Raw genomic sequence first — 26433 nt, forward strand, 5'->3', positions numbered from 1 at the left:
TCTGAGGTGCCCTGATCCTTTCAGCCTATTATAGGGTCTAGGACTCAAAAGTGCCAAGGCAAAGCACCCACAGGAAGCTGACTCTGGGAACATCTATTATCTCCATCGATAGGGCAGGTTTGCAGGGCTGAGAGGGAATCCTCTGCACCCCATGACTACGGGAACTTTGGGTGCTATGACTGTGGGAATTCCATTACTACATGAAGGGTACAGGGTAGAGCTGATTCTCTGGGTAATCACTTTGGAGTCAGAGGCTAGAGCTCCCTGACTGCTTGGCATGGGTCATTGCAGAGGGTTCATGATCACACCGAGGTCAGCACAGATCCTTTGTGTGGATCATGTGCCAGCACATATGAGGGCTGTACCCACTGTGGGCTAACCCTAGGCATTAATCACCTCAGAAGAAAGGGGGTGACGGTATGATCAGGCCATGATCACACCTCTTACCCTTGCTGACAATGGAGATCTGCCATACCCAACTGGGCATCACCCTGGATTCTTGCCTCACCCTGTAACACTGATATGAGCTCCCTGGCCACAGCCAGCACATATGTCTGTGTAGTCACTGAAGGTGCAGATACTTCACTAAGCCACAGAGGCACAGTTCTAAGGAAAAACCCATCAAATCATAAAACCAACAAGTGTTTCCACAAATGCCTAAAAATAAATGCAGAAATATATGAAAAAAGAAAAACAAGAATGACAACATGATTCTTCCAAAGGAACAAAAAAACAGTGAGATTTATGGGATAGTATCGAATGACCCAACATATAGGTCTTAATGGTCCCCGAAGGTATAGAAAGGGAAAATGGATAAGGCCTTTTTGGTGAAATAACTGAAAACTTCCTTAATTTGGAGAAAGAAAGGAACATTCAAGTACAAAAACCACGCAGAGCTCCTAATAGACATGACCAGAAAAGATCTTCACCATGACACATTGAACTCAAACTTTCAAAAGTAAAACAGCCGGCACCGTGGCTCAACAGGCTAATCCTCCGCCTTGCGGCGCCTGCACACCGGGTTCTAGTCCCAGTTGGGGCTCCGGATTCTGTCCCGGTTGCCACTCTTCCAGGCCAGCTCTCTGCTGTGGCCAGGGAGTGCAGTGGAGGATGGCCCAAGTGCTTGGGCCCTGCACCCCATGGGAGACCAGGAGAAGCACCTGGCTCCTGCCATCGGATCAGCGCGGTGTGCTGGCCGCAGTGCACCAGCCGCGGCGGCCATTGGAGGGTGAACCAATGGCAAAGGAAGACCTTTCTCTCTGTCTCTCTCTCTCACTGTCCACTCTGCCTATCTTAAAAAAAATAAAAATTAAAAAAAAAAAAGTAAAACAAAGAAAAAGTTCTAAGATGTGCACAAGAGAAATACCAGATTATCTTCAGAGGACCTCCAATTAGACTCACAGACTCTTTCTCATGAGGAAACATATAGGCCAGGAGAGAATGGAGATATATAGTCCCAATTTTTTTAAAAAGATTTTATTTATTTATTTGAGAGGCAGAGTTACAGACAGTGAAAGGAAGAGACAGAGAAAGGTCTTCTGTCCGTTGGTTCACTCCTCAGTTGGCTGCAATTGCTGGAGCTGCACTGATCTGAAGTCAGGAGCCAGGTGCTTCTTCCCGGTCTCCCATATATATGGGTGTAGGGGCCTAAGGACTTGGGGCCATCTTCTACTGCTTTCCCAGGCCACAGCAGAGAGCTGGATTGGAAGAGGCGCAGCCGGGACTAGAATCGGCACCCATATGGGATGCCAGTGCCACAGGCAGAGGATTAACCTACTGCGCCACAGTGCCGGCCCCATCCACATTTTAAAAGAAAAATACAATCAATCTAGAAAATTGTACCCTGAAAAGCTCTCATTTATGAATGAATTTGAAATAAAGATTGTCCATGACAAACAGAAACTGATTTTGTCATCACCTCATCCAGCATTACAAATGATGCTTAAGGATGTGCTACACACAGAAACACAGAAGGGTAGTCATCATTATGAAAGAACGTGAAGGCAGAAAAGCTAGTAAAAGTACAAAGGAAATCCAAAGCAAACAATAGAAATATGTAAGGGAAAATGGTAGGGCCATATCTTTACTTATCAATAGTAACCTTCAACATTAATGGCCTAAAATCTCTAATTAAAAGATACAGACTGGCTAAAAGGAGTGAAAAACAAGACCCACCTATTTGCTGCCTATAAGAAACACACTTCAACAACAATATTACACACAGACTAAAAGTGAAGAGATAGAAAAAGATATTCCATTCTAATAAAAAGCAAAAGCAAACGGATGTAGCCATCTTAAATCAGATGAAATAGGCTTTAACACCAAAACTGCTAAGAGAGACAAAGGCAGTAGGTAATGAATCAGAGATCAATTCAACAGGCAGTTGTGACTATAGTAAACGTATATACACTCAATGACACGGAGCCTGGCTATTTAAAACAACTGTTAATGTATATAAAGGGAGATATAGACTGCAGCACAATAGTAGTGGGGGACCTAGTACCCCACTTTCATCAATGGACATACATTACATAGGGGAACCAAAAGACTGCACTAACTCATAAAAGTCTTTGTTAAAGTTTCAGGATATAAAACACACAAAAATCAATAGCCATCATTTACAATGTCATGGCTGAAAAAGAATTTTAAGATCAGTCTCATTCACAATAGCTAGGAATATATTTCAATACCTTGCAATAACTAACCACGGAGGTGAAATATCTCTACAATGAAAATTATAAATCATTAAAGAAAGAAATAGATTAAAAAATGAAATATTCTCCATGTTCATTGATTTCAAGAATATCATCAGGAGTCAGCGCTGTGTTAATCCTCCACCTGTGGTACAGGCATCCAATATGGGCTCCAGGTTCTAGTCCTGGTTGCTCCTCTTCCAGTCCAGCTCTCTGCTGTGGCCTGGTAGGGCAGTGGAGGATGGCCCAAGTGCTTGGGCCCTTGCACCCACATGGGAGACCAGGAAGAAACACCTGGTTCCTGGATTCAGATTGGCACAGCACTGGCTGTAGCAAACATTTGGGGAGTGAACCAACAGAAGGAAGACCTTTCTGTTTCTCTCTATATATATAACTCTACCTGTCAAAAAAAAAAAAAAAGAATATCAAAATGTCCATACTACCAACAGAATTTTACAGATTCAATATGATTCTAATCAAAATATAAATGAAATTCTTCTCAGGTCTAGAAAAAATGATGCTAAAATTCATATAGATACAAAAGAGATCCCAGGTAGTTAAAACTACTTTAACCAACAAAAACAAAGCTAGGGGCATCACAATTTCAGATACCAGGACATAAAACTGGGAAATTATAATCAATATAGTCTGGTACTGGCAGAAAAATAGACTTGCAGACCGACGGAGCAGAATGGAAACCCCAAAAATCCATCCACACATCTATAACCAACTAATCCTTGAAAAAGGATTTAAAATCAATCCCTGGAGACAGGACAGTCTCTTCAACAAATGTTGCTGGGAAAATTGGATCTCTACATGCAGACATTTGAAACACGACACATACATCTTATACAAAAATCAACTCAAAATGGATCAAAGATATATCTAGTAATTCCATCACATTACTAGAGGAGAATATTAAAGAAATTCAGCAAGACATTAGCACAGGCAAAGACTTCTTGGAAAAGATCCCAGAAGCACAGGCAATAAAAGTAAAACATTACAAAGATTCCAGGGGACAATCTTCAAGATCACCAGAGTTCCTAGATTTTTATGCTAGATTCTACCCTCAATATGAATGCAGGTCGGAGGACATCTTTTTAACTTTGGAGCAATGATTATATGCCAGGCTCTAAGCCTTATATTTTTGAATCAAAGTATCTCATTTAATGTACATGTTTGTTACTCTGCCATGACCACACTGTCCAACTAACACTCTATGATCATACCACTCACGCTCCTAACGCTCCTTGTGCTGGAACCCTCTGCCTCCATATTCCCAGTGCCTTCAAGTCTTTGTCCAGTGTTTCCCAATTCTGGGAAATTTGCCCGAGTACTAATTCTAAAGAAATTACAAGCCCTTCCTTCTCCATGTTTACCTATGCTTTCATGTGGATATGTTTTTTTTTTTTTCCACAAAATTTATCACTAACTTTATCTCTCTGTTGAGATTGTTTGCAATCTTGCCCACTTGAATCTAAGCTCTACTGGGTTGTCTATTTCTGTCTCTGTCCCACTGAACAATGCTTGGAATTTAGTGAGCAATATGTAACTACTTGTTGAGTGAAAAAAAAAAGATTTGGTAATACTAGACTATTAGTGTTTTTTAATTAATAAAGCCACTTGTTTACTAAAAAGAAGACAAAAGAGATGAAGGAGGAAACTGAAAAAGAAGGAAAGAAAACAATCTTTAGTTGACCATTGACAATATCGCTATCATCATACAACTGTAGTTTTTTTTTTTTTTTAACTTCTTGCAAATATAAAGGCCACATATGTGGCTTGCAAAGTTGGGGTGGCTGAATAATAGATTCAGGTATCTCCATTGCCCTCCTGTGTTATTACTGCTCTTCTGTAGTTTCCAAAGGCAGCACCTGGTAGCCACCTCCCTCAACTACTCAACAGGAATCTAACATCCCAAAGGCTAATAGTGTCCCTTTAAAATAGATACCCATTCCCAGATTCGCCCTCCAATATGCATATGAGATGTCTCACTGCCTCAGAGAGTTAATATACTTCTTGAATATTTATAAGGAGTTATTTTGATAATAATGGGAGCATAACAGATGGCTCTGGTTCCTTTTGTTGGCAATTTCTACAGTCTTCCTTGAATTCCCCTAGGTGTGTTGCAATTGCTTTCTCCATTCAGAATTGTGCACAAAGGCCTATAAACTCTAAAATCCTTACTCAGCTGAAAAGTGCATTAAAATATTTATTGTTGCTCTCAGTGTAAAAGTAGAAAAAATTTACATTTCTATCAGATATCCACTCTTCTGGCACTAAAACCTTTAAATGGACTCAGTATATAGGATAGATACAGGATCAGAGACTCCCAGATGGTCAAAAGATGGTTACAGCAAGTTAAGAAGCAGACAAGCCAAAGATAACTTTGTGAATAAAGAAATAAAGTTGACAAATGTAGTGTGCTCCAGGCAGGATACTGAGATCATTATATTTTCAACAAAGAGAGTAAGCGCATCCCTGCAGAGTCACATCTCTGCAGTCAAGCATTAAAATCTTTATCTTCACCAGATGCATAAAACGGAAAATAAAATTTTTGAGACAGAAGAGGAACATCCTCTTCTTCACAACAAGCTATTTTTCTGTGAATGCACTCGAAATGGCAGCCTTTCACCACTGGTTTTAGGAAAATGAGTTTGTTAAAATGTAAAACAAGCTCTCACTCCAAATCCAACATATGGGAATAAATCCTAATACTGTCATATCAAGTAAGTAAAAAGTCGAATGGTTTCATTATCATGATCAAAAGTGGTACAGCTGTCCCTCAGTATTCTGGGGAGATTCATTCCCTCGAATACCAAACTCTGTGAATGCTGAAGTCTCTTATATAAAACTGTGAATTATACATAACCTGCACACATCCTCTTGTACACTTCAAACCAACTCTAGATTATTCATCATAGTTACTGGACTGTATTGTTTAGAGAATGATGAGGAAAAAATCTGTACAAGTTCAGTACAGATGGAAGGTGCATTTTTTTTTTAATATTCTTGATATATGATTGGTTGAATCCACGGATGCAGAACCCGTGGATATTGATGGCCCGGTGTAGTACATTTCCATTAAAAAACTAATTTGCATGCTAAGCAAAACCAATTACAATTACCCTTTGCTGAAAACAAAGTAAGTGAATTTGTGGAGCACACACTTGGTGCTGATGAAATGTTTATTGAGGACAGAGCCAAAACTCTAGAAATATCTCATAAGCCCAAAATTTAGTTGATGATTTTCCAGGCACCTCCATATTCTGAATCTACTCAATTTACACACTAACCTGTTCTAACCATTCAAACAGGGTTCCAAGCGATGGCCTGGGGTGACTCTTAGCTAAGGACATTTTGGTCTACATGTTTTTTCAACTGAATTTGCATCCTTGCATGCTCACAAGCATAAATTCTTGTCCTCTGCGACCTCCTGCTGTTACTATAGCGCTCACATTTCCTGTGACCTGGAGCTATCAGGGTGGCACAGAGACCAATGGGCAGAAAAAAAAAATCCATGAACCTATACGTTGGGGAGGTGTATTTCCTCTTCAGGCAATCATGCAGCCCTCAGAATTTACCGAGACCTCTTCTGAAACTACCTTGAGAACCAACTATAAGTAAACAACATCTTCATATATTACAGTCACACAGCATTTCTGATCAGAAATAAAATTACTCATATTATTCATGCCTTACTTTTAAAAAATGCTTGCTGGAAATGACTTTTACCCATTTCTGAAAGTTAAAACTGCATGGTAAGCATCAACAAACGAAACTAAGCCTGCTGTAGTTCAAGATCATTCTTGTCATGGGTGGAAACTTAGAAGGAGGAAAGGTGGGGAACTGGATTCCTGGCTCAGCAGATTTCTCAGTTCCTGTATAAGTTACCTGACTTCTCTCAGCCTATTCAAAGTGTAAGAAGATATCACTGATTTAAAATTTCTGACATACACTCAAGCTAGTTAAACACTAGTTCCTACCTCATTCCTTCTTGTGGCCTGGGGAGACACAAAACTGAACTAACCATTGTCCGCTTACAACTTTGTACTCTTGAAAAAAAAACCTGAAGTTGTTTATATTTGAGATTTTTTTCTCCTACTTTCTAGCTTAGGTCTTCAAAAATAGGAATGTATTTAGCTCATTTGATATGATTATTTTTGAATAAACAAAAGAACCATCTTGACAATATAAATTAGACTTCTTTAATGTTAGTATCTAGTGTTCTATCCTTGAAATACAATGAGTTATAATTCTTTGTATTAGCATCAGACCAGCACAATATACTTAACAGCCCCTTGGTATTTCCTAGTAGTTTTACTTCATTTTTAAAAATCCATTTGTTTATCTACTTGAAAGGAAAAGGAACAAAGAGACAGAGATCTCCCATCTGGTGATGTACTCTCTAAATGCCCACAATAAGCAGGGCTGGACCAGGCTGAAGATAGGATCCTAGAATTCCATCTGGGTCTCCCATGTGGTTGGCAGAGGCCCAAGCACTTGAGCCATCTATCTGCTACATCCCAAGATGCAATGGCAGGAAACTGTATCAGAAAAGATGTCATAGGGACTTGAACTAGCACCCCAAGTGGAGGCTTACCCTGCTGTGCCAAATGGCAAGCTCATGTTAACAGTTTCAATTGGAACTAACTCAGAATAATAAGCTCAAGGCAGGGGATTTAAAAAATGCTGACCCTTGAAATAGTTACAATAAGACTACCCATGTCAGATTTAATAGGAGACAAAGAGATCATCCTTAAAATACAAAGTGGTGAGTTTTAGCATGTGGTATAATTGTCATGAGGAATATCTGGCATTCAGTACACTTGGGATTCTTGTTTTGCAGTGTGAATTCCTATAACCCCAAACATTCTTACTCCAGAAAAGAGTACCTTCCCTCATATTAAAATTACACCATGGGGGGCGGGGGGCTGGTGCTGTGGCGTAGTAAGTTAAGCTACCATTTTCGTCGTCAGTATCCCATATGGGTGCCAGTTTGAGTTCTAGCTGCTCTACTTCTGATCCAACTCCCTACTAATATGCCTAATAGGCCATTTGGGGAGTGAACCAGTAGATGGAAGATATCACCTTTCTGTAACTTTTATTAAAAATCATTTAAAAATTACATCATGGAGTAAAGATATAACCGGAAAGGTAATCATTAGTAACTAAGTAAAGAGGAAATTGTTAGGAGTGAGTGTTGGTTTCTGTACTCAGAACTACCAGGACTCTCCAGAGGACACAACTTTTTCTAGATTCCCAATTACATAGAGAGGAAGGTAGAAGGAGCAGTTAAGCCACCTGGGGAGTAGTTCCTACTACCTCAAGACACACAGGATATGAATTAGATTCCCTTTATCTGAAAATGGATTCCTGCCTGGACAAGGCTCATAACAGTATATGGAACTGAAGCTGACCCAGACTGACAAACAGCTCATTATAGCTCATGGTAATACATTAGCAAGTTGAATGACACACATACCAGGTGCCATTACAAGAAATATGAAACCATTTCAGGAGTAAAAAAGAGCAGTAGCTGGATTCCAGGAAATCTCTCATCTCATTCCCAGAAAAACATGAATATTCTGCCCTCTTATTACAATGTGCATCCCCAGTGACTAAAGGACACATATATTGTTAACCACAGTTCAGAGGCGGGGTCACTTCCCTTCAATTAGGCCCCACTCTGTGGAGTGTGTGTCTTTGCTTTCTCAGTAGAACACTTGCTGCTTGCTATTCACTATTCTCTGACCCACTCCTGAATCCTTTCTTGAAGCAAAGTCAAAGACCTGGGTACCAGGCAGCCCTTGCTGTAAGGAACCAACATGAATTCTGCATAAAACAGCTCTTCCAAACAAGAGAAACTTCAAAGTATTCTTCCCACTCAAAAAGTAGTAAACAACCAGTTTCTGCCTCTGGGGCTTTATCACATATTTCAAGTCAGGGTACAAAGCCAAAGATATCGTTTCTCCAGGGTCAATCCAACCAACTACCGTAGCCAAAAGAACCCAGCATTGGTGAGAGGATGTTACTGCTTTAAATCACTGTTCAGTCTTACTTCACTGTAAGCCACTGAACGTCTCTTTTTTGTATCCTTGAGAAATAAAATCCTCTCTGCATTCTTTCTACTTACTTTTGTTTCATTTCCCCCACTAGATTTTTTTCCTCAAAAACATTTATTTGGTGTTGACATGGAGATGAGTGGTGAGATCTCCTCTTAGCTTCCTTCTGGCCCCTGGAAGATGACACCTCATCCTCACCTCTGGCTTCTTCCTGAAGCTCTTCTCAACAATGCAGCATTAACTTCTGGACATCTACACTCAGGACCCACAGGCACCACCCTGTTCACAACAGAACTGCATTCTCTAGCTATACTTTGACACAAGTAGCTATCCAAATGTGAACCTAACAGAACAGGTGCCCTACATGTTAATCCTAACTGAAACCCCATGAGGCTTAGGTTGAGTATCGCTATCTGAAATGCTTGAGACCAGAAGTGTTCCAGGTTTTGGATATTTAGTGATTTGGAGGTAAATTCACATATAACGCATGTAGACTGAAGGTAATTGTGTAAAGCATTTTTAGTGTATCTGCATTTTTACTGTGACCTATCACATGAGGTCAAGTGTGGAATTTTCCTTTTTTTAAAGATTTTATGTATTTGAAAGGCATAGTTGAGAGAGAGAGAGAGAGAGATCTTCTATGTGCCGGTTCACTCTCCAATGGCCACAACAACAGGGGCTGGGCCAGGCCAAAGCCAGGAACTTCTTCTGGGTTTTCCACATGGGTGCAGGGGTCCAAAGATTTTGGCTGTCATCTGCTGCTTTCCCAGGCACATCATCAGGGAGCTGGATGAGAACTGGAGCAGCCAGGATTCAAACCAAAGCCCACGTGGGATGCTGATGCTACAGGCAGGGGCTTCAACCCAATGTGCCATAGTGCTGGCCCCTGGTGTGGTATATTCTACTTGTGGCATCATGTTGGTATTCAAAAAGTTTCATATTTCAGAACATTTCAAATTTTTTGAATTTGGGGTGCTCAACTTGTATTTTATTTTATTTATTTTTTTTAATTAAACTTTTATTTAATGAATATAAATTTCCAAAGTATAGCTTATGGGTTACAATGGTTTCCCCCCTCCCATAACTTCCCTCCCGCCCGCAACCCACCCCCCTCCCACTCCCTCTCCCCTTCCATTCATGTAAAGATTCATTTTCAATTCTCTTTGTATACAGAAGATCAGTTTAGTATATACTAGGTAAAGATTTCAACATTTTGCCCATATAGTAACATCAAGTGAAAAAACTACCATTGGATTACTAATTATAGCATTAAATAGCAATGTACAGCACATTAAAGACAGAGATCCTACATAATTTTTTTTCAAAATAATTAATTTTCTATGTCATTTCCATTTTAACACCAGGTTGTTTTTTTTTTTTTTTCATTTCCAATTCTCTTTATATACAGAAGATCACTTCAGTATATAATTAGCAAAGACCTCATCAGTCTGCGCCCACACAGAAACGCAAAGTATAAAAATACTGTTTCAGTACCAGTCCTAGCATCACTTGGCTTTAGACGACACATTAGGGACAGATCCCGCATGGGGTGTAAGTACACAGTGACTCCTGTTGCTGACTTAACAATTTGACACTCCTGTTCATGGCGTCAGTAATCTCCCTGGGCTCTAGTCATGAGTTGCCAGGGCTATGGAAGCCTTTAGAGTTCACTGACTTTGATATTGTTCCGATAGGGTCATAGTCAAAGTGGAGGTTCTCTCCTCCCTTCGGAGAAGGGTACCTCCTTCTTTGAAGGCCCCGTTCTTTCCACTGGGATCTCACTCACAGAGATCATTCATTTAGGTCTTTTTTTTTTTTTTTTCCATGATATCTTGGCTTTCCATGCCTGCTATACTCTCATGGGCTCTTCAGCCAGATCTGAATGCCTTGAGGGCTGATTCTGAGGCCGGAGTGCTGTCTAGGACATCTGCCATCCTATGAGTCTGCTGTGTATCCCACTTCCCATGTTGGATCTTTCTCTCCCTTTTTGATTCTATCAGTTAGTATTAGGAGATACTTGTCTTGTTTGTGTGATCTCTTTGACTCTTAGACCTATCGGAGCTATCAATTGTGAGCTGAAATTGATCACTTGGACTAGTGCGATGGCATTGGTACATGCCATCTTGATGGAATTGTGTTGGAATCCCCTGCACATTTCTGACTCCACCATTTACGGCCAGTCCGATTGAGCATGTTCCTAATTGTTCATTTCCTCCCTCTCTTTTTCCACTCTTAGATTTAACAGGGATCACTTTTCAGTTAAAATTTAAACACCTGAGAATAATTGTGTGTTAATTACTGAGTTCAACCAATAGTACTAGAACAACAACAACAACAACAAATACTAAAAAGGATAGAGTATTACATTGTACATCTAAAGTCAGGACAGGAGCTGATCAGTTCAACTTGTATTTTAAAGCCCATTTATGGAAGAAAAACCACAGCCTAAGATGAAACAGCTAAGTCCTGGGGTTGAGATCCAATGTTTACCTGACTCCAAAATCTATGCCCCTGTGAGGTCCCCACTACTAAATCTCCATTTACTTATCCAGTGGTTCTCACGCCTTAAGTTGCAAAAATTTTAAGGAGTCTTTGTTGTTGTTGAATGCAAACCCACAGATTCCCATAGGACTCCATTCAAACTCAGAGACTACTCTACCAAGAACCTAAACCAGGTATCTGGACAGATGCTTTGAGAACTGGCTTTTTCAATACCTATATAATTATTCATACATTTCCCCCTGAAAAGCAAACAGAATAATATGCACTCTTCTTAACTGCTTAATGTCTTCCAGTTGGTTTTGAAATAAAGTCCAAATTTCCAAGCCCTGTGGATGGCACCTTCACCTGATGGTCACTGGCATTCAGTCATATGGAAACAAATGCTTGCTCTTCTGGACTAAAATCATGCTTTTCCTATTGTTACGATTTTGCACACTGTAGTCTTTATTTGGAAAGGCTGGAGTTACTCAAGTCTGATCACCTGCCCTGTCACTGGCCTGGAGGTAGCAGCTCCTTTCTGTGTTTCCCTAACACTAAGGCTATCTCTTGTCTTTTTAATTTTTACGCAGCAATGTGCTTGTTTACTGTGCCACCTCCTGCATACTCTTGGTGGTAGGAACTGATAACTATTTTTGTATTATCAGCTTTATCATTGTCCTTTAAGATTTACTTATTTATTTGAAAGAGTTACACAGAGACGTCTTTCTTCCAATGGTTCACTCCTCAATTGGCCGCAATGGCCAGAGCTGTGCCGATCTGAAGCCAGGAGCCAGGAGCTTCTTCCAGGTCTCTCACATGGGTGCAGGGGCCCAAAGGCTTGGGCCATCTACTGTTTTTCCAGGCTATAGTAGAGAGCTGGATTGGAAGTGGAGCAGCCAGGACTAGAACCGGTGCCTATATGGGATGCTGGCGCTTAAGGCCAGGGCGTTAACCTGCTGCACCACAGCGCTGGACCCCATCACTGTCCTTAAGCAAAGTAGTCCTTATTTTAAAAAGCCCTATTAAATTCGACAGATTGAAAAAAAGAATCAATCAAATGAACTTAGACAATCTTAAAAGCTTAAAAATTCTGTGGATATATTTAGGCATTTCTTCATGCATGTTAATGAAATGGATCATTAAACATTTCAATGTTTTGGCCTTTCATAGACTTACGTATGTTAAAGAAAGGGGTTTTGGAGGTCATCTTTGATGACCTCGTTATAGGGATGAGAAAACGCAAATGTAAACTGGGAACATTAAGTGACTTAACCAGCTTTACTTGGGAGGGTCACAGGAGACCTGAAAGCTTTTTTCCCTGTCTCTCTTTTCCTTACCACTTTGTTTTCTTCTTTTATCCTAGTTCAATATTTATTTGAACACCCACACTGTCTGGTGCACTACTAGGCCAGACATATTAACTTAGTACAGCATTCCTCCATTCCTCCTGGCGTCAGCACTCAATACACTCTAGCACTCTGCTAGCTGCCAGAAATGCAAACATTGACACAGAGTTGTCGAACCCAGCAGGTGTATAGTCTAGAACAGAAGACAATACACAGTAATTAAGGTACAGCACCTCACATCTTGACATTTCGAGCCATACTAAAATACAAGGTCATCCATTGACATGAACAAAGATCCTGTACCCCAGTGGTATGCATTATGACATAGTGGGGTAAGCCACTGCTCGGGACATCCACATCCCATACCAGAATGCCAGTTCCAGTGCTGGCTATTTCAGCTTCTCATGGGAGTTTCCTGCTAACGTGCCTGAGAAGAAACAGATGAAAGCCCAAGCATTTTGCCACCTACATGGGAGACTCAAATGGAATCCTTAGGCTCCTGGCTTTGGCCTGGCCCAGCCCCAGCTGTTGCAGGCTTCTGGAAAGTGAGATAGCAAATGGAAGATATCTCATTCACTCATTCATTCTCTGCCATTCTGTCTTTCAAGTAAGTAGATATTTTATTGGAAATCACCACTGTACTCCATGAAATCCTTGAGACTAAACCTGGAATGAAAATTTGATGGTGACATATACAAAGAATAAGTATCATTGCTCCATCTTTTATCAAAGTTGTAACAGTGAATTTTTTCAACCAGAAAAAATAACGCACACCTGAGGAGGATTGCCCAATTTTGTCTATCATGAAAATGCCAACACAACAAAATCACCAGAAAATGACTTCTGAAGGGAACTTTTAATAACACCTGACTCCCAAGAGAAAATAAAAAATTGAGGCCTTTGTGAGCATAATTATGAATGCCTGAACCTGAAGTCAGACACAGCAGATACCAAACAATCTAATCAATTTTTAATATCACATTTGCAAGCTATATTTATTCACACATAGATTTAGTATGTTTTGAATTATTTAAAATATCACTTGACTCAGCTTTCATTAATCTGAAACCACAGTCCCAACTTGATACTCACCAACCTAAGACTATTCTGAGGAAGAATTGGCATTTGACGCTAATATTCTTGGAACTCTAAAATTCCCTGTGTCCAACATTCCTAATTTACTACAACAGCAGGGGTGAGGGTGAGAAACTCTTACCTGGTTTTTTGATAACAATGCAAAAGAAAAGACAGCTAAACTCAAAGATCCCTGATGTAACATAGCTCAGCTCAACATTGTGGACTTTAACACAGAAGTGCATAGTTCACACCTCTAATAGGAATGCGCAACAACTCTAAGACACTAGTTTTGTAAAGTAAACCTCCATTGGAGACTTGTTAAATTACTAGCAACATTAATACTAAAGGTTCACCACCAGAGGGCAACTCTGGGTAGTGGCTTAGCATAGAACAGCGACCTGACAGGGATCATCAAGGTGGACAGAGGAGTTGTTGAACATTCCCATTAGAATGGTGAAACCACTGAGACGGAGGCAGGAAGGAAGGCTATGCTAGCACAGAAGGCAATAGATAGGAAGGCGCTGAGGCCTGGGAGCGCTTGGTGATTTTAGTGCCAAGGAAGCCATTTTGGACAACTCCATCATTGCAAGGAAGTTGGTAAAGGAGTCAAGAGAGAGATTAGGCTTGCAGGGAGCTTGAATTCCATGTGTTGCACAACTTTATGTATAACAAACCAGAGGAACTCCTCCAAGATATCAAAGAAGAAAGTGAACTTGCATTTCATTTAGAAAACAATGTCCTAGCTCAAGCCTTCTAAGGAATTTTGGGCTTAAAACAAGGGCACGGTGCGGCCACCTGCAGTTCCAGCACCCCATATGGGTGCCAGGTCAAGTCCCAGCTCCTCCACTTACAATCCAGCTCTCTGGTATGGCCTGGGAAAGCAGAAGATGGCTCAAGTCCTTGGCCCCCCTGCACCCAAATGGGAGACCTGGAAGAAGCTCCTGGCTTCAGATTGGCCCAGCTCCAGCCGTTGTGCTAATTTGGGGAGTGAACTAGTCAATGGAAGTCTTCTCTGTCTCTGCCTTTCTGTAACTGTTTTTCAAATAAATAAATAAATCTTTTAAAAAATAAGTGCAATGCAAGGATTTATATCTTAAAGGCTTTGCAAAATTCAGAAAGACTTTTTTGTGCAGTAAAATCAATAGGTACATATCACCAGTCGGAAATGTAGTCAATGAAACAGTCTCTCTTCTCTGGTGGTAGTCTTAGGGCAAGCATGCTGAGAACTCAGAACCATAGTCTCTTGGGAGGAGGAGGACAGGAACGGACCAGGCCCTGGTTAGGGCAAAGTTTTAGGTGGGGACATCCAGAGAGAAGCCCAGTGTTGTGGATCAAGTCACAATATTATGTGGGCAGGTTTTGTGAGGGGCTGTAGTGATTCAATTGACACCCCAACCTAGAGATTTAGCTCTAGACTCATTACTTGAACTGAATACCAGGATATGCACGGTCACTGAATAATATGATTATCACATGAAAATATAACAGCTGACTCTAACTTCAGTTAATAGTAAACAGCATCACTGAGAATTGCATGATAAAGACAAGCAAACATCTGCATAACAGCTAGGGAACTAAATATCCCCGTCTGCAGTATTTCCAAAAGAGTGCTCAAAATAAAGTGCTTCATTTATAACAAGGGACAGGCCTGGCCCATCTTATATAGCTAATGTCACAATTATTGAAGGATTGCGATCACAGTGAAAGTTCACTTTATAGATGCACACAACAATCAATTTTCAACGTTCTATGAAAGTAAAGCATTAGTAACTACTGACTCATCCTTCCCACAATTTGATATTTCTAACTTAATGGAGAAGAAAGGCCCCAAAATGTCATTATACTGCTCCAATTCATTAGATTTGCTCCGTGTTATGGTGTCCTTATTTTGTTACTATTGTTATGTTTATTTTATTGGTATCAGATAGTTTTCTATGTTTTAGTGGACCCCCTATCAAGCCACACTTCTAATGTATGGAAATGACATGAACAGGCAAGTCACAGATGAAGAAGCATGGCTCAAAAGATTTTTAATATTACTTATAATTTAAAACACAATAGTTTTCTTTTATCCAATTAGCAAAGATAAAATAATTTGATAATACATAATTTGGCAAGAGTGGAGAAAAAGATACTCACATATTTTAAAGATACAAACTCTTTGGGATATGATTTGTACCATCTATCCAAGCTTAACATACATCTACCCTTTGACCTAGCAATTTGATTCTATGACATATAGCTAAATGTGTTTAAATAAGAACTACCTTGTGGCCTAGTTTATTTCAACAACAACAAAACTCACATTGAACTTAAATGTCCTCAAATCAATGAAGGACTTGTTAAATTAAATTCTATTTATACAATGACTACCATGCAGCCAGGGTTAAATCTTAATATGTAAAGATGTCTGGGAAAAAATTTCTGCAATGAACAAAATCATTTCTATTTCTTCTCATTTGTGAGAAAAAAAATGGATGGATATCTAAAGTTCCATAATATAGCAAAATGATATAAATAAGCTTAATACATATATCAATACACATGTATAAAGTCCCATTTCCTAAAGGATTTCCCTTACCTCTGGGTAAAGGAACTGCAGATCTGCAATAGGAGAGGGATCCTATTTCATTTTAAAATTGTATTGTTTATGTGTTCATCATCTGTATATATTAGCTTTTCAACTGCATACACAGTTACTTGTTTAAAAAGGCAGGGATCAAATGGAATAACTTGGAAATATGGGTATAATAAAATAAATAAAGGCAGATGAACTAAATCTAAGATGATGAATTTTATAGGTTAAACTTGAGAGAAGAGATTTCCAAACATATGTTTTTCCCTTTTATTCAAGTAAGTTACACTCTAATACTTTAATTCTTTTTATAAAACTGTATGGAATATGTACTCTTATTGTCACCTACCTCTGAAACAAGACAATTTGGGGCCAAAATTGTGGAGTAGCAAGTAAAGCCACTGTCTATGATGCCAGCATTCCATACAGGAGCCCATTTGTATCCGGGTTGTTCCACTTCCAGTCCAGCTCTTTGCTAATGGCTTTAAAAAAGCAGTGGAAGATGACTGAAGTGTGTGGGCCCTACCACCCATGTCTGAGTACTGGATGAAGCTCCTCCCTCCTGGCTTTTACCTGGCTCTGTCCTGGCTATTACAGACACTTGGGGAGTAAGCCAACAGACGGAAGACCTCTGTCTCTCCTTCTCTCTTACCCTGGTTTTCAAATAAATAAATCTCTCTCTTTTTAAGACAGTGTAGATGACCAAGTCTGCATACAGATGGCCAAGCTGAGACACACTGAGGTCTCTCGGGTGCCAAGATCTGACATGCTCTTGGCTGTGGCTCACTGCTACACCTTGATCTCCACTGCCCAGGATAAGCCAACATTCCAAAGCTTCTCAGTAGGTAGTTAGAGGTCTAATAAACTACAATTTTTAATTTTGTAAAACATGAGTCTGTGGCTCATATCAAAAAGTGACACTTCTGCACTGGATACTATCAGTTTTTGTGAGTGTGACTCAAAAATGAGATGAATCATATTAACATAACACCTGACTTTTTTTTAAAAAGATATCATTTGTTTGTTTGAGAGGTAGAGTTACAGAGAGAAAGGTCTTCCATCCACTGGTTCACACCCCAAATGGCTGCAATGGATAGAGCTGGGCTGATCCAAAGCAAGGAGTTTTTTCCGGGTCCCCCATGTGGGTGCAGGGGCCCAAGGACTTGAACCATCTTCCACTGCTTTCCCAGGCCATAGCAGAGAGCTGGATCAGAATTGGAGCATCCAGGATTCAAACTAGTGCCCATATACAACGGGTGTGCCGCCGGCGAGGCTTAGCCCACCACGTCACAGAGCCAGCCTGTAACATTTCACTTTCTAAGCCACTGCCCAATCTTCTGCACACATGTTATCTTACTTTTGTCTCATAATACCATAGAAAGAAAATTAGCATCAATATATAAATGAGAATATCAAGCCCAAGCTTGAAGGGACAGATGTGAGATCAACCGTGAGCTTTCTGAAGCTGTTTTGTGTTCCAAACACATCACTACATCAAGTGTGAGTCATTTCTGAAAACTAGCTTTGGACTGACAGTGGCGGTTTCTTTGAACGCTCTTTTATTGCTTGCAGCCATGTCTTTCAGATTCACAGTTCAAAGTTTCTAATCTGAAACAACCCCACTCAAACACTGCATTCCAAATTTGCAAGCTGTTCTAAATTTCAACTTGTGCAGTTTTGGAAGCTGAATTCGTTAACAGATTTTTTTTGTTGTTGTTAAATTTCATCTCTCTCAATATAGTCTTTGTTATTATGGCAATTATTTTAGCTGAAAGCCTTGATTAAAAAGAGTTTCTAATTTCAGGTCTATAAGCAAAATATAAAAACATTCATCAGATGCATCAATCTAGGTTTTGTTTTCATTTTTCTCTCCACTTCACCACTTTGGACAACATCCTTTTTGCCTCAGGTGAAGGGTTGAGCTCTTTTCTGTATGAGGAGAATAATTCTGCAAGGAGGCCTTCTCAGCAAGGTGGCCAAAACAGACTCTCTGCCAAAAAGCCAGCAGTACATTCTGTCCCCAGCATTATTCCTGAAGATCAGATATGGCTGCGCCCATAAAGCTTCAATGAACTTTTTGAAAAATATGTCCCATGTTCAAATAATCTTTTTGGAGAACTAACCTGGCAACAGGAAATGTCAACATCATTAATCATATATTAAGTTTCATTAAAATCAAAACTTTGAAATAATTAGCTTCTGCTGCTTCCCCAAATAGTAATTATAGACCATTAGGAAGTGTCATGCTCTCAGATTTCCGCCTTTAAAAATTAAATGCTAAAGATAAAACATTATTTTAAAAATAATCTTTGAGATTGTAGCTGTGGGAATATATACAGCACTTTCTGTGGACTGGGGCCAATCAAATCTCTCATAATTCACGAAATTTGAATTCTGTTGTACTCAATGTTGAATGAAAATGTTAGTGTGTGCCTTTTCACATGAAAGCAAAGTCCAAAGGCATAAAAATGCTTGTAGTTAAGTGTGTTTGGGGACTTCTCATTGCATTCATTTAAAATTAATCTTTTATTTTTATTCCCAATAATTGTTAAAAGTGATTTATCCAATGCTAGTTTGAAATAAAATGATAAAATCAGATATTTCCACTTCATTTTGGTAGTTTCTCAGCAAGTTTTCTTTATCAACCTTATTTCCAAATGAGCCTTTAGGAATACAATCTAAACTTTAGCTTCTTCCCTCTCATCACCCTTAGATATTGCCCCCAAAATAAATTCTACTAGGGAAGAATAATAAATTGTTCTAACTAATACATATCATTTCAAAGAATAGTATTATTTTTTGTAATAGTTTGCTTTACATGGCAATTATTACCTACTAAAAAAGGGTAGCTACTTAGTGATATATGAGATGTTGTTTGAGTTTAAGACACAGAGAGAAAAAGAGATGAGTTCCTTATTCTTAGAGATTGTTAATCCAGTTGGGGAAACAATGAAAGAACCAAAAGACTGATAACACCAACATGGCTAAAACTGTGATTGCGGAAATAGGCTCACACTTTTGAAAAAGGGCAGAGGATGAAAAAGCTAAGCACACTGAGGTTGCACAGCCCAAGCTTCTAGAAGACACTTTACAAGAGTAGATACGCAGGAGAGGAGGAGAGTAGTGTGCAGTGTTTATTCCTCTCTACTATCAACCTTTCCCACTCCTCTGGCAACCCTTGGGACTCTGCTGAAACATTAAGCTCTTGCCTCAACAAGCTCAAAACATGTAAGCTCTGCTTTTTTCACATGGACAGTCTTATTTGCTTCCAAAGGAGTAAGTGTGTACATAGAGGGGTTTGCTTTGAGAAGGGCAATGGGACATCTCCCCCTGAGACATAAGTTGGAGAAGCAAGTACAAATGAAGACACGTTAGGGATTCTAAGTTGGAAAGAAAGCCAAAGATGTATTAAGTGAATGTCATCTTCTCAACTAAAGTAACTCCTACACAGAAACTCAGAGGAAGCTTGGCTAAAGTGGTAGGAAAGAAGGAGGAATTGACAACTGGGGAGAGACACAAGAGAGCCATTAAGAGGTGGATCAGTTGGCTCACTTGCTAAATGCAGTAGATTAAATCTAAGTGCGGGCGGGCACCATGACTCACTTGGCTAATCCTCCGCCTGTGGCGCTGGCACCCAGGGTTCTAGTCCCAGTAGGGGCAGCGCTGGGTACTAGTCCCAGTTGTTCCTCTTCCAGTCCAGCACTGTGGTGTAGCTGTTTAAGCTGCTGCCTGCAGTACCAGCATCCCATATGGGCACCATTTTGAGTCCTGGCTGCTCCTCTTCCAATCCAGCTCTCTGCTATGGCCTAGGAAGGCAGTGGAAGATGGACCAAGTCCTTGGGCCCCTGCATCCTCCTGTGAGACTCGGTAGAAACTCCAGGCTCTTGGCTTTAGATGAGCCCAGTTTTGGCCGTTGTAGAGATTTGGGAATGAACCAGGAGATGGAAGACCTCTCCCTCTCCCTCCCTCCCTCCCTCCCTCTCTCTCCCACTCTCCTTTCCTCCCTCCCTCTCTCCCTTCTTTCTCTCCCTCTCTCCCCCTTTCTCTCATTCTTTCTCTCCCCCCCCTTTCTCTCATCCCCTCTCTCTCTACCTCTGTAACTCTTCCTTTCAAATAAATTTTTTTTTTAAAAAAAGAAGAGTATCTTATAGACAGAGAAGCTATGAAGAGTTATCAGAATTTAGTTACTGATTAAGATTGGAAGAATAACCAGACCCAAATTCCAGTTGTGAGAGTTAAAAGTAAAAATCCAGGTAGCTTTCTCAAAGTGAAAAGTAATATGTTCTCTCTTTTTCATTTAAAGCTACCAATACCTGGAAACACTGGTTGAAAAATCAAGATATTTTGTCTTAAGGAAGTTGTTATGGGTTGATCTCCATAGAATTATTTGCCAGGTGTTAGAGTTTGCATTTAAAGTATCCAGCATTTTTTCATTACAAAGTGAGGTGACAGAGACACAGTGTTTCCCCTCAATAAATGAATCATTTTCCCTCCTCCAAGGAATGTTTACATGTGAAGTATGACAGTACTAGAAGACGATATAGTAATCTATCACTATTTCTTTCCAAAGTCTCAGTACAATTTTTCTCTCAGATTCAGATTAGGAAATAAATACATTTATAGAACATCTTTATAACAGGAAGGAATAAAATATAAAATGTAGATTTTTTTTTCATATGCTCTGCTCTGTATTTAACACTTGTTGCCTAGTAACCAAACTATAATGTATCATGGGTTAAAAAAGTCAATTGTCTTTTTATGATATTTCCTGTGTGAGACCATTCAGTCTGAAGGTAAAATATCCAGGATAGAAATTCACATATACATTATCAGGTTGCTGTTCATTTTAAGCCAGAAAAGTAAGGCTCAGACACTAATGCTCTCCACAGGGAACACTTACAATTTAAATTCATTATGAGCTCCAATTCATAATTACTGTTGTAACTCGGTGGTCTCACTTCAGCTTGGCAGCAATTCATATGTAAAAGGAGACCTGTTAGCTATCTTTCCCTCTGGGAACTTTCTCTCTCTCTCTCTCTCTCTCTCACACACACACACACACACACACACACACACCACCCTTGGCCTGAGAAAAATAAATATAGCAGCTCAGGCAAGAGTTGAATGAAGAGAGGTATTGGATGACCATGCTGAGATGACTCTGCCCATTGGAAATGATGCCAGGGAAACACTATTGGTGTCACTGAAGAGATTTCATTCATCATAGTAAAACTATTGTCATTTCTAGATGAAGCCCAAACTGCACTGAACTGGGGCAGATTGAGGAGGTCCATGTCTTCCCCAAGACATGCTTAAAATTTTTTTCTTTTTGACAGGCAGAGTTAGACAGTGAGAGAGACAGAGAGAAAGGTCTTCCTTCCGTTGGTTCACTCCCTTAATGGCCGCCACAGCCGGCGGGCTGCGCCGATCCGAAGCCAGGAGCCGGATGCTTCCTCCTGGTCTCCCACGCTGGTGCAGGGGCCAAAGCACTTGGGCCATCCTCCACTGCACTCTCGGGCCACAGCAGAGAGCTGGACTGGAAGAGGAGCAACCGGGACAGAATCTGGTGCCCCAACTGGGACTAGAACCTGGAATGCCGGTGCCGCAGGCAGAGGATTAGACAAGTGAGCCTTGGCGCCGGCCCTACAAATTTACTCTCTACCTCAAATTTGGAAATTTTCTCAAGGTGAAATGGACCATCTATCAAAAATCCTATTTGATATAACTAGAAATGTTCTTTGTTCACTGGAATATCCATTTTTGCCAGGTTCATCAGGGAATAAACCAAACCCTCGTCTAGAGAAGTTTTCAGATATGACCCCTACGTATAGAATACGATCAAATAGTAAAGTGAATTAAATCATTGGTCATATTCTTTGCCTTGACTTAAAAGCAAGCATGTCAGAGTCGTGCTGTAGCTTGAGTCAAGGGGAAGGCAGATGATAAGGTACGTTTAGGGTATTCATCTCTTTCCTAACCAGGACCCTCCTTGACTCTTGCCCACCCCCTAAAAGAGAAGTTTTGTTTGTTACCTCTTACCGACATTTATTTTGACAATTCTTTTCTGAGAGTCCATCCTCATCCTCTCCCACAATGTCCACGGCTGAAAATATCAATGCAACTAGGATGGCGAAGCAGCAGACCAAGGCAAAGATCACGATGCACTTCTGCTGGGACTAGAGAGAAAAAAGAGGAAGAAAAGTAAGTGGCACTACTGTCACTTAAGAAACTCAAGATCTGACAACTTTTTAAAATTCCATGAAGGATCCTTAGGGATATAATTACTTTTATCCCTGTTAGAGGAGGACTGCTTTCTGGATAAAAACACTCAGACCTTCATGCTTATTCTCAATACAGCCATCAAAACCCTCGGAATTACACCAGAACCTGTTCAATCATTCAAGCACAGCACCCAGACTTTTGAACAAGTTTCTTCCTCTCCTTTCTAATCAAAGGCAATTGAGAAAAAGATCATTTGAAGACTTATTATTTCACACTGAAAATGAAACACAGATGCTGGCATCATAGATTAGGCAATGACACAGTTCATTTTGAAACATTTTAAGGCACAACCAACATTCCTTCTCTTGATAGGATTTTCACCTAGAAATGCAAGCCAAAGGTCTAGGTGACCTACGCCACTCATCTCCTTATCTTTGGGCTAATGGGTTATAATTTAAGACACCTCTGTCTCTAGGGGCTCATGGCTACAAGTGACTGAAGACAGGGCCATGACGACAGGGCAGAAGCCATGACCACAAGGAAAAATAATTTTACCTGCTTTTTTTCCACTATGGTCTGAGCTCTTGCCCTTTCAACATGTGAGGATGCAGCAAGAAGCTGCTTTCTGTGAACTAGGAAGTGGGTGCCTACCAGAACTGAATCTACCATTGCCTCAAACTGGATTTCCTGGTCTTTGGAACTCTGAGAAATAAATAGGTTGTTTATAAGCCGCTTAGTTTATGGTATTTTGTTGTAGTAAACTTAACAGACTAAGACATCCTCTTTTAGATAAACTAGGATGAGGACAGAAAAAAAAAAGCAATTTTTCAAAGTTCATGTCTCAGGGGCCAACGCTGTAGTGAGTAAAGCTGCTGCCTGCAGCACTGGCATCCCATATGGGCACCAGCTCAAGTTCCGGCTACTCCGCTTCTGATCCAGCTATCTGCTATGGCCTGGGAAAGCAGTAGAAGATGGCTCAAGTCCTTGAGCCCCTGCACCCGCGTGTGAGACCTGGAAGAAGCTCCTGGCTTCAGATCGGTGTAGCTCCAGCCATTGCAGCCAACTGGGGAGTGAAGCAGCGGATGGAAGATCTCTCTGCCTCTCTGCCCTCTCCGCCTCTCCCTCTCTCTGCCCCTCCCTCCCTCCCTCCCTCCCTCTCTCTGCCTCTCTGTAGCTCTTTCACATAAATAAATATTTAAAATAAAAGTCCATGTGTCACTTTTATTTTATCCCATTTGTTATTTTATTTGAGAGAAAGAGCTCTCAATGCTGGTTCACTCCCCAAATGCCCACAACAGCGATGGACAAAGCCAGGAGGTGAGATTTCAATCGAGGTCAGGTCTCACAGAAGGATGACAGGAACTCAATTAGTTGGGCCATCATCAGTACCTCCCAGGGTCTGCACTAGCAGGAAGCTGGAGTCAGGAACTGAAGCCAGGTATGGAATCCAGGTACTCTGATACAGGATGCAGGTACCTTAACTGCTAGGCTAAACACCTATCTACTTTCTAAGTACTGCTATCAGGGATACAGAAAGATAAGCGTGCTCTTTGCCCAGGCAGCAAGCATTCTCCCTTAGTGATGGAATGAATATATGTACATACATGTGTGTGCATGTTTGTGCACTCCTGCACATGCAAACACACACACTTGAGAGTGAGTTGATAAAACCAGCTGAGCTCGCTCTTATCACCCTCCTGTTCTTTATCACTATGGTCACTTCATCTCCAAGGAATTCAAGGAACCTTCCCAACTCCAGTTGACCAAGAGGCAGCCTCACATTAAAAATTACTGAGAAAGGTCCAGTCAGTTAGGAAGTAACAGCATTTCTGTAACCAGGCACAATCAGCCCAAGTCAATGTTGCCTTTGTATCCTCTAATCCTCACTGAGGTCTTCAGTACTATTCCAACCTTGTTCCAACTCCACTTGCCTGTCAGCATGTTCCCTTACTCTGCAAAGACAAAGAAGGTGAAAGCAAAGGAAGCCATAACCACTGTTCTTTCATCACCTTTAAGACATGGGTTATATTTTATTCTTTTCATCTCCAAGCAACCAGCACAGTGCCTGGTAAACAGAAGATGCTCAAGAAATCACTGTTCTACACATAAATAAAAAGTGAATGAATGGAATGAAAATGAGATCCGTGTATTTCCAAGGATCCAGAGTCACATGAAATGTTTCTAATTATTCAGATGTGACCTTCCTGAAAATGGGCTTGCTGTTATATTTTTGGTGATTGTAGATTTCGCAACTCATTCTTTACTGGACACAGAGGCAAATTCGGGAGCTACCTTCTGCAACCATCTGTAACTCAGCAGCCAGATCATGCATTTGTCTTTCCTTCTAGTTTCCTATTTATCCTCTTTTTCTCACTAATTTTATGACTAATCAGCTGCACAGTGATCTGATTGAGGGCTCAGGCTTCAGAATCCGGATTCTGCCACTTACTGCTGCTATGCTCTTGAGCAAGTTACTCAGTCTCGTGTTTCAGCTTCCTGATGTGTAAAATGGAGATAATAACAACTTGGTAAAGTACTTAGAAGAGTGCCTGAAAGACAGACAGAACTAAATCAAGCTAAATCGTGTTTGCTACTGTTAATACATTCTTGTATTTTGAATAGTTCTGTAAGGTGCCTTGAATAGTTGGAGAAACAAGATGAACACATGAACAGCAACAAGAACAAAAAGCAGTAAGTATATGTTAAGACAGGGACAGAATAACACACACAAAATAGGACAGTTAAAAGAGAGAGATGTTACACAGAAATTTTCTACCGTAAATTTTTAACAAAACTGTTCTAAGCCCAGTATCAGAATGGCATTTCTCCATTTCTCTCCAGTTTCAGCATGCACCACAATCTCCTAAAGGGCTTGTTAAGATATACATTGCTGGGTCCTACTTCCAGAGTCTCTACTTCACATGCTCTGTCTGTGGTGAGGCACAAAGATGTACATTTGTAATAAATTCCAAAAACTTTTCTATGTGGCTGGTCTAGGGCCACAGTTGGAGAATATGGACCCTAAATTACTGCAGTCTCCCCTTATCCATGGGAGATATGTTTCAAGACCTCAGCAGATGCCTGAAATCATAGACAGTACCAAACCTTATATATACATTTTCTCCTATCCATGAATACCTTTGATAAAGTTTCATTTGTAAATCAAGCTCAGTTACAGTAACAACAGTAACAATCACCAAAGAGGGCAATTATAAAAATTCACAATAAGAGTCTTGTGAATGTGGTCTCTCTCAAAATACCTAATTCACTCTTCTTGTGCTGGTGTGAGAAGACACCAAGGTGAATGACAAGGTTACGGTGATGTAGTGTTGGAATCCTGTGTAGGGTTAATTGAGCACAAATACTATGACACCGTGATAGTCAATCTAATGGCCAAGACATCTACTAAGTGACTAACAGGTAGGCAGCATATACAGAGTGGATGTGCCAGACAAAGGGACAATTCACATCCCCAGGCAGGACAGGGGATGTTCAGAATGGCACACAATTTAAAACTTGTAAATTGTTTATTTCTGAAATTTTCCACTTAATAGTTTTGTACTTCAGTTGATAGCAAGTAATTCAAACAGTGCAAATCTAGACAGTAGATAAGGAGGCACTACCATATCATCCCTAGTAAACCCTGCTTGACATTCTTCATCCTTAGCACTCAGGCGGCATGTACAGTTTCAAACATTAAAGACATCATTATAAAAACACTCTAATATTTTCTATGCCATTTCCATTTTAACACCAGGTTGTTTTTTTTTTTTTTCATTTCCAATTCTCTTTATATACAGAAGATCACTTCAGTATATAATTAGCAAAGACCTCATCAGTCTGCGCCCACACAGAAACGCAAAGTATAAAAATACTGTTTCAGTACCAGTCATAGCATCACTTGGCTTTAGACGACACATTAGGGACAGATCCCGCATGGGGTGTAAGTACACAGTGACTCCTGTTGCTGACTT

The 26433-nt window shown here is 40.3% G+C and overlaps 1 protein-coding gene across 1 annotated transcript in view; it reads right to left on the reverse strand.

Annotated features, from left to right (window-relative positions):
- The window catches only part of PLD5 (phospholipase D family member 5), a 405904-nt gene that overhangs the window by 218371 nt on the left and 161100 nt on the right, over nucleotides 1–26433 (reverse strand). Inside the window, exon 2 of the mRNA XM_062211388.1 lies at nucleotides 22277–22413. Within this exon, the coding sequence (XP_062067372.1) occupies nucleotides 22277–22413 (137 nt within the window). The remainder of the gene's footprint in view (nucleotides 1–22276; nucleotides 22414–26433) is intronic.

This window comes from Lepus europaeus, chromosome 14, assembly GCF_033115175.1.
Source record: "Lepus europaeus isolate LE1 chromosome 14, mLepTim1.pri, whole genome shotgun sequence".
Taxonomy (NCBI): domain Eukaryota; kingdom Metazoa; phylum Chordata; class Mammalia; order Lagomorpha; family Leporidae; genus Lepus; species Lepus europaeus.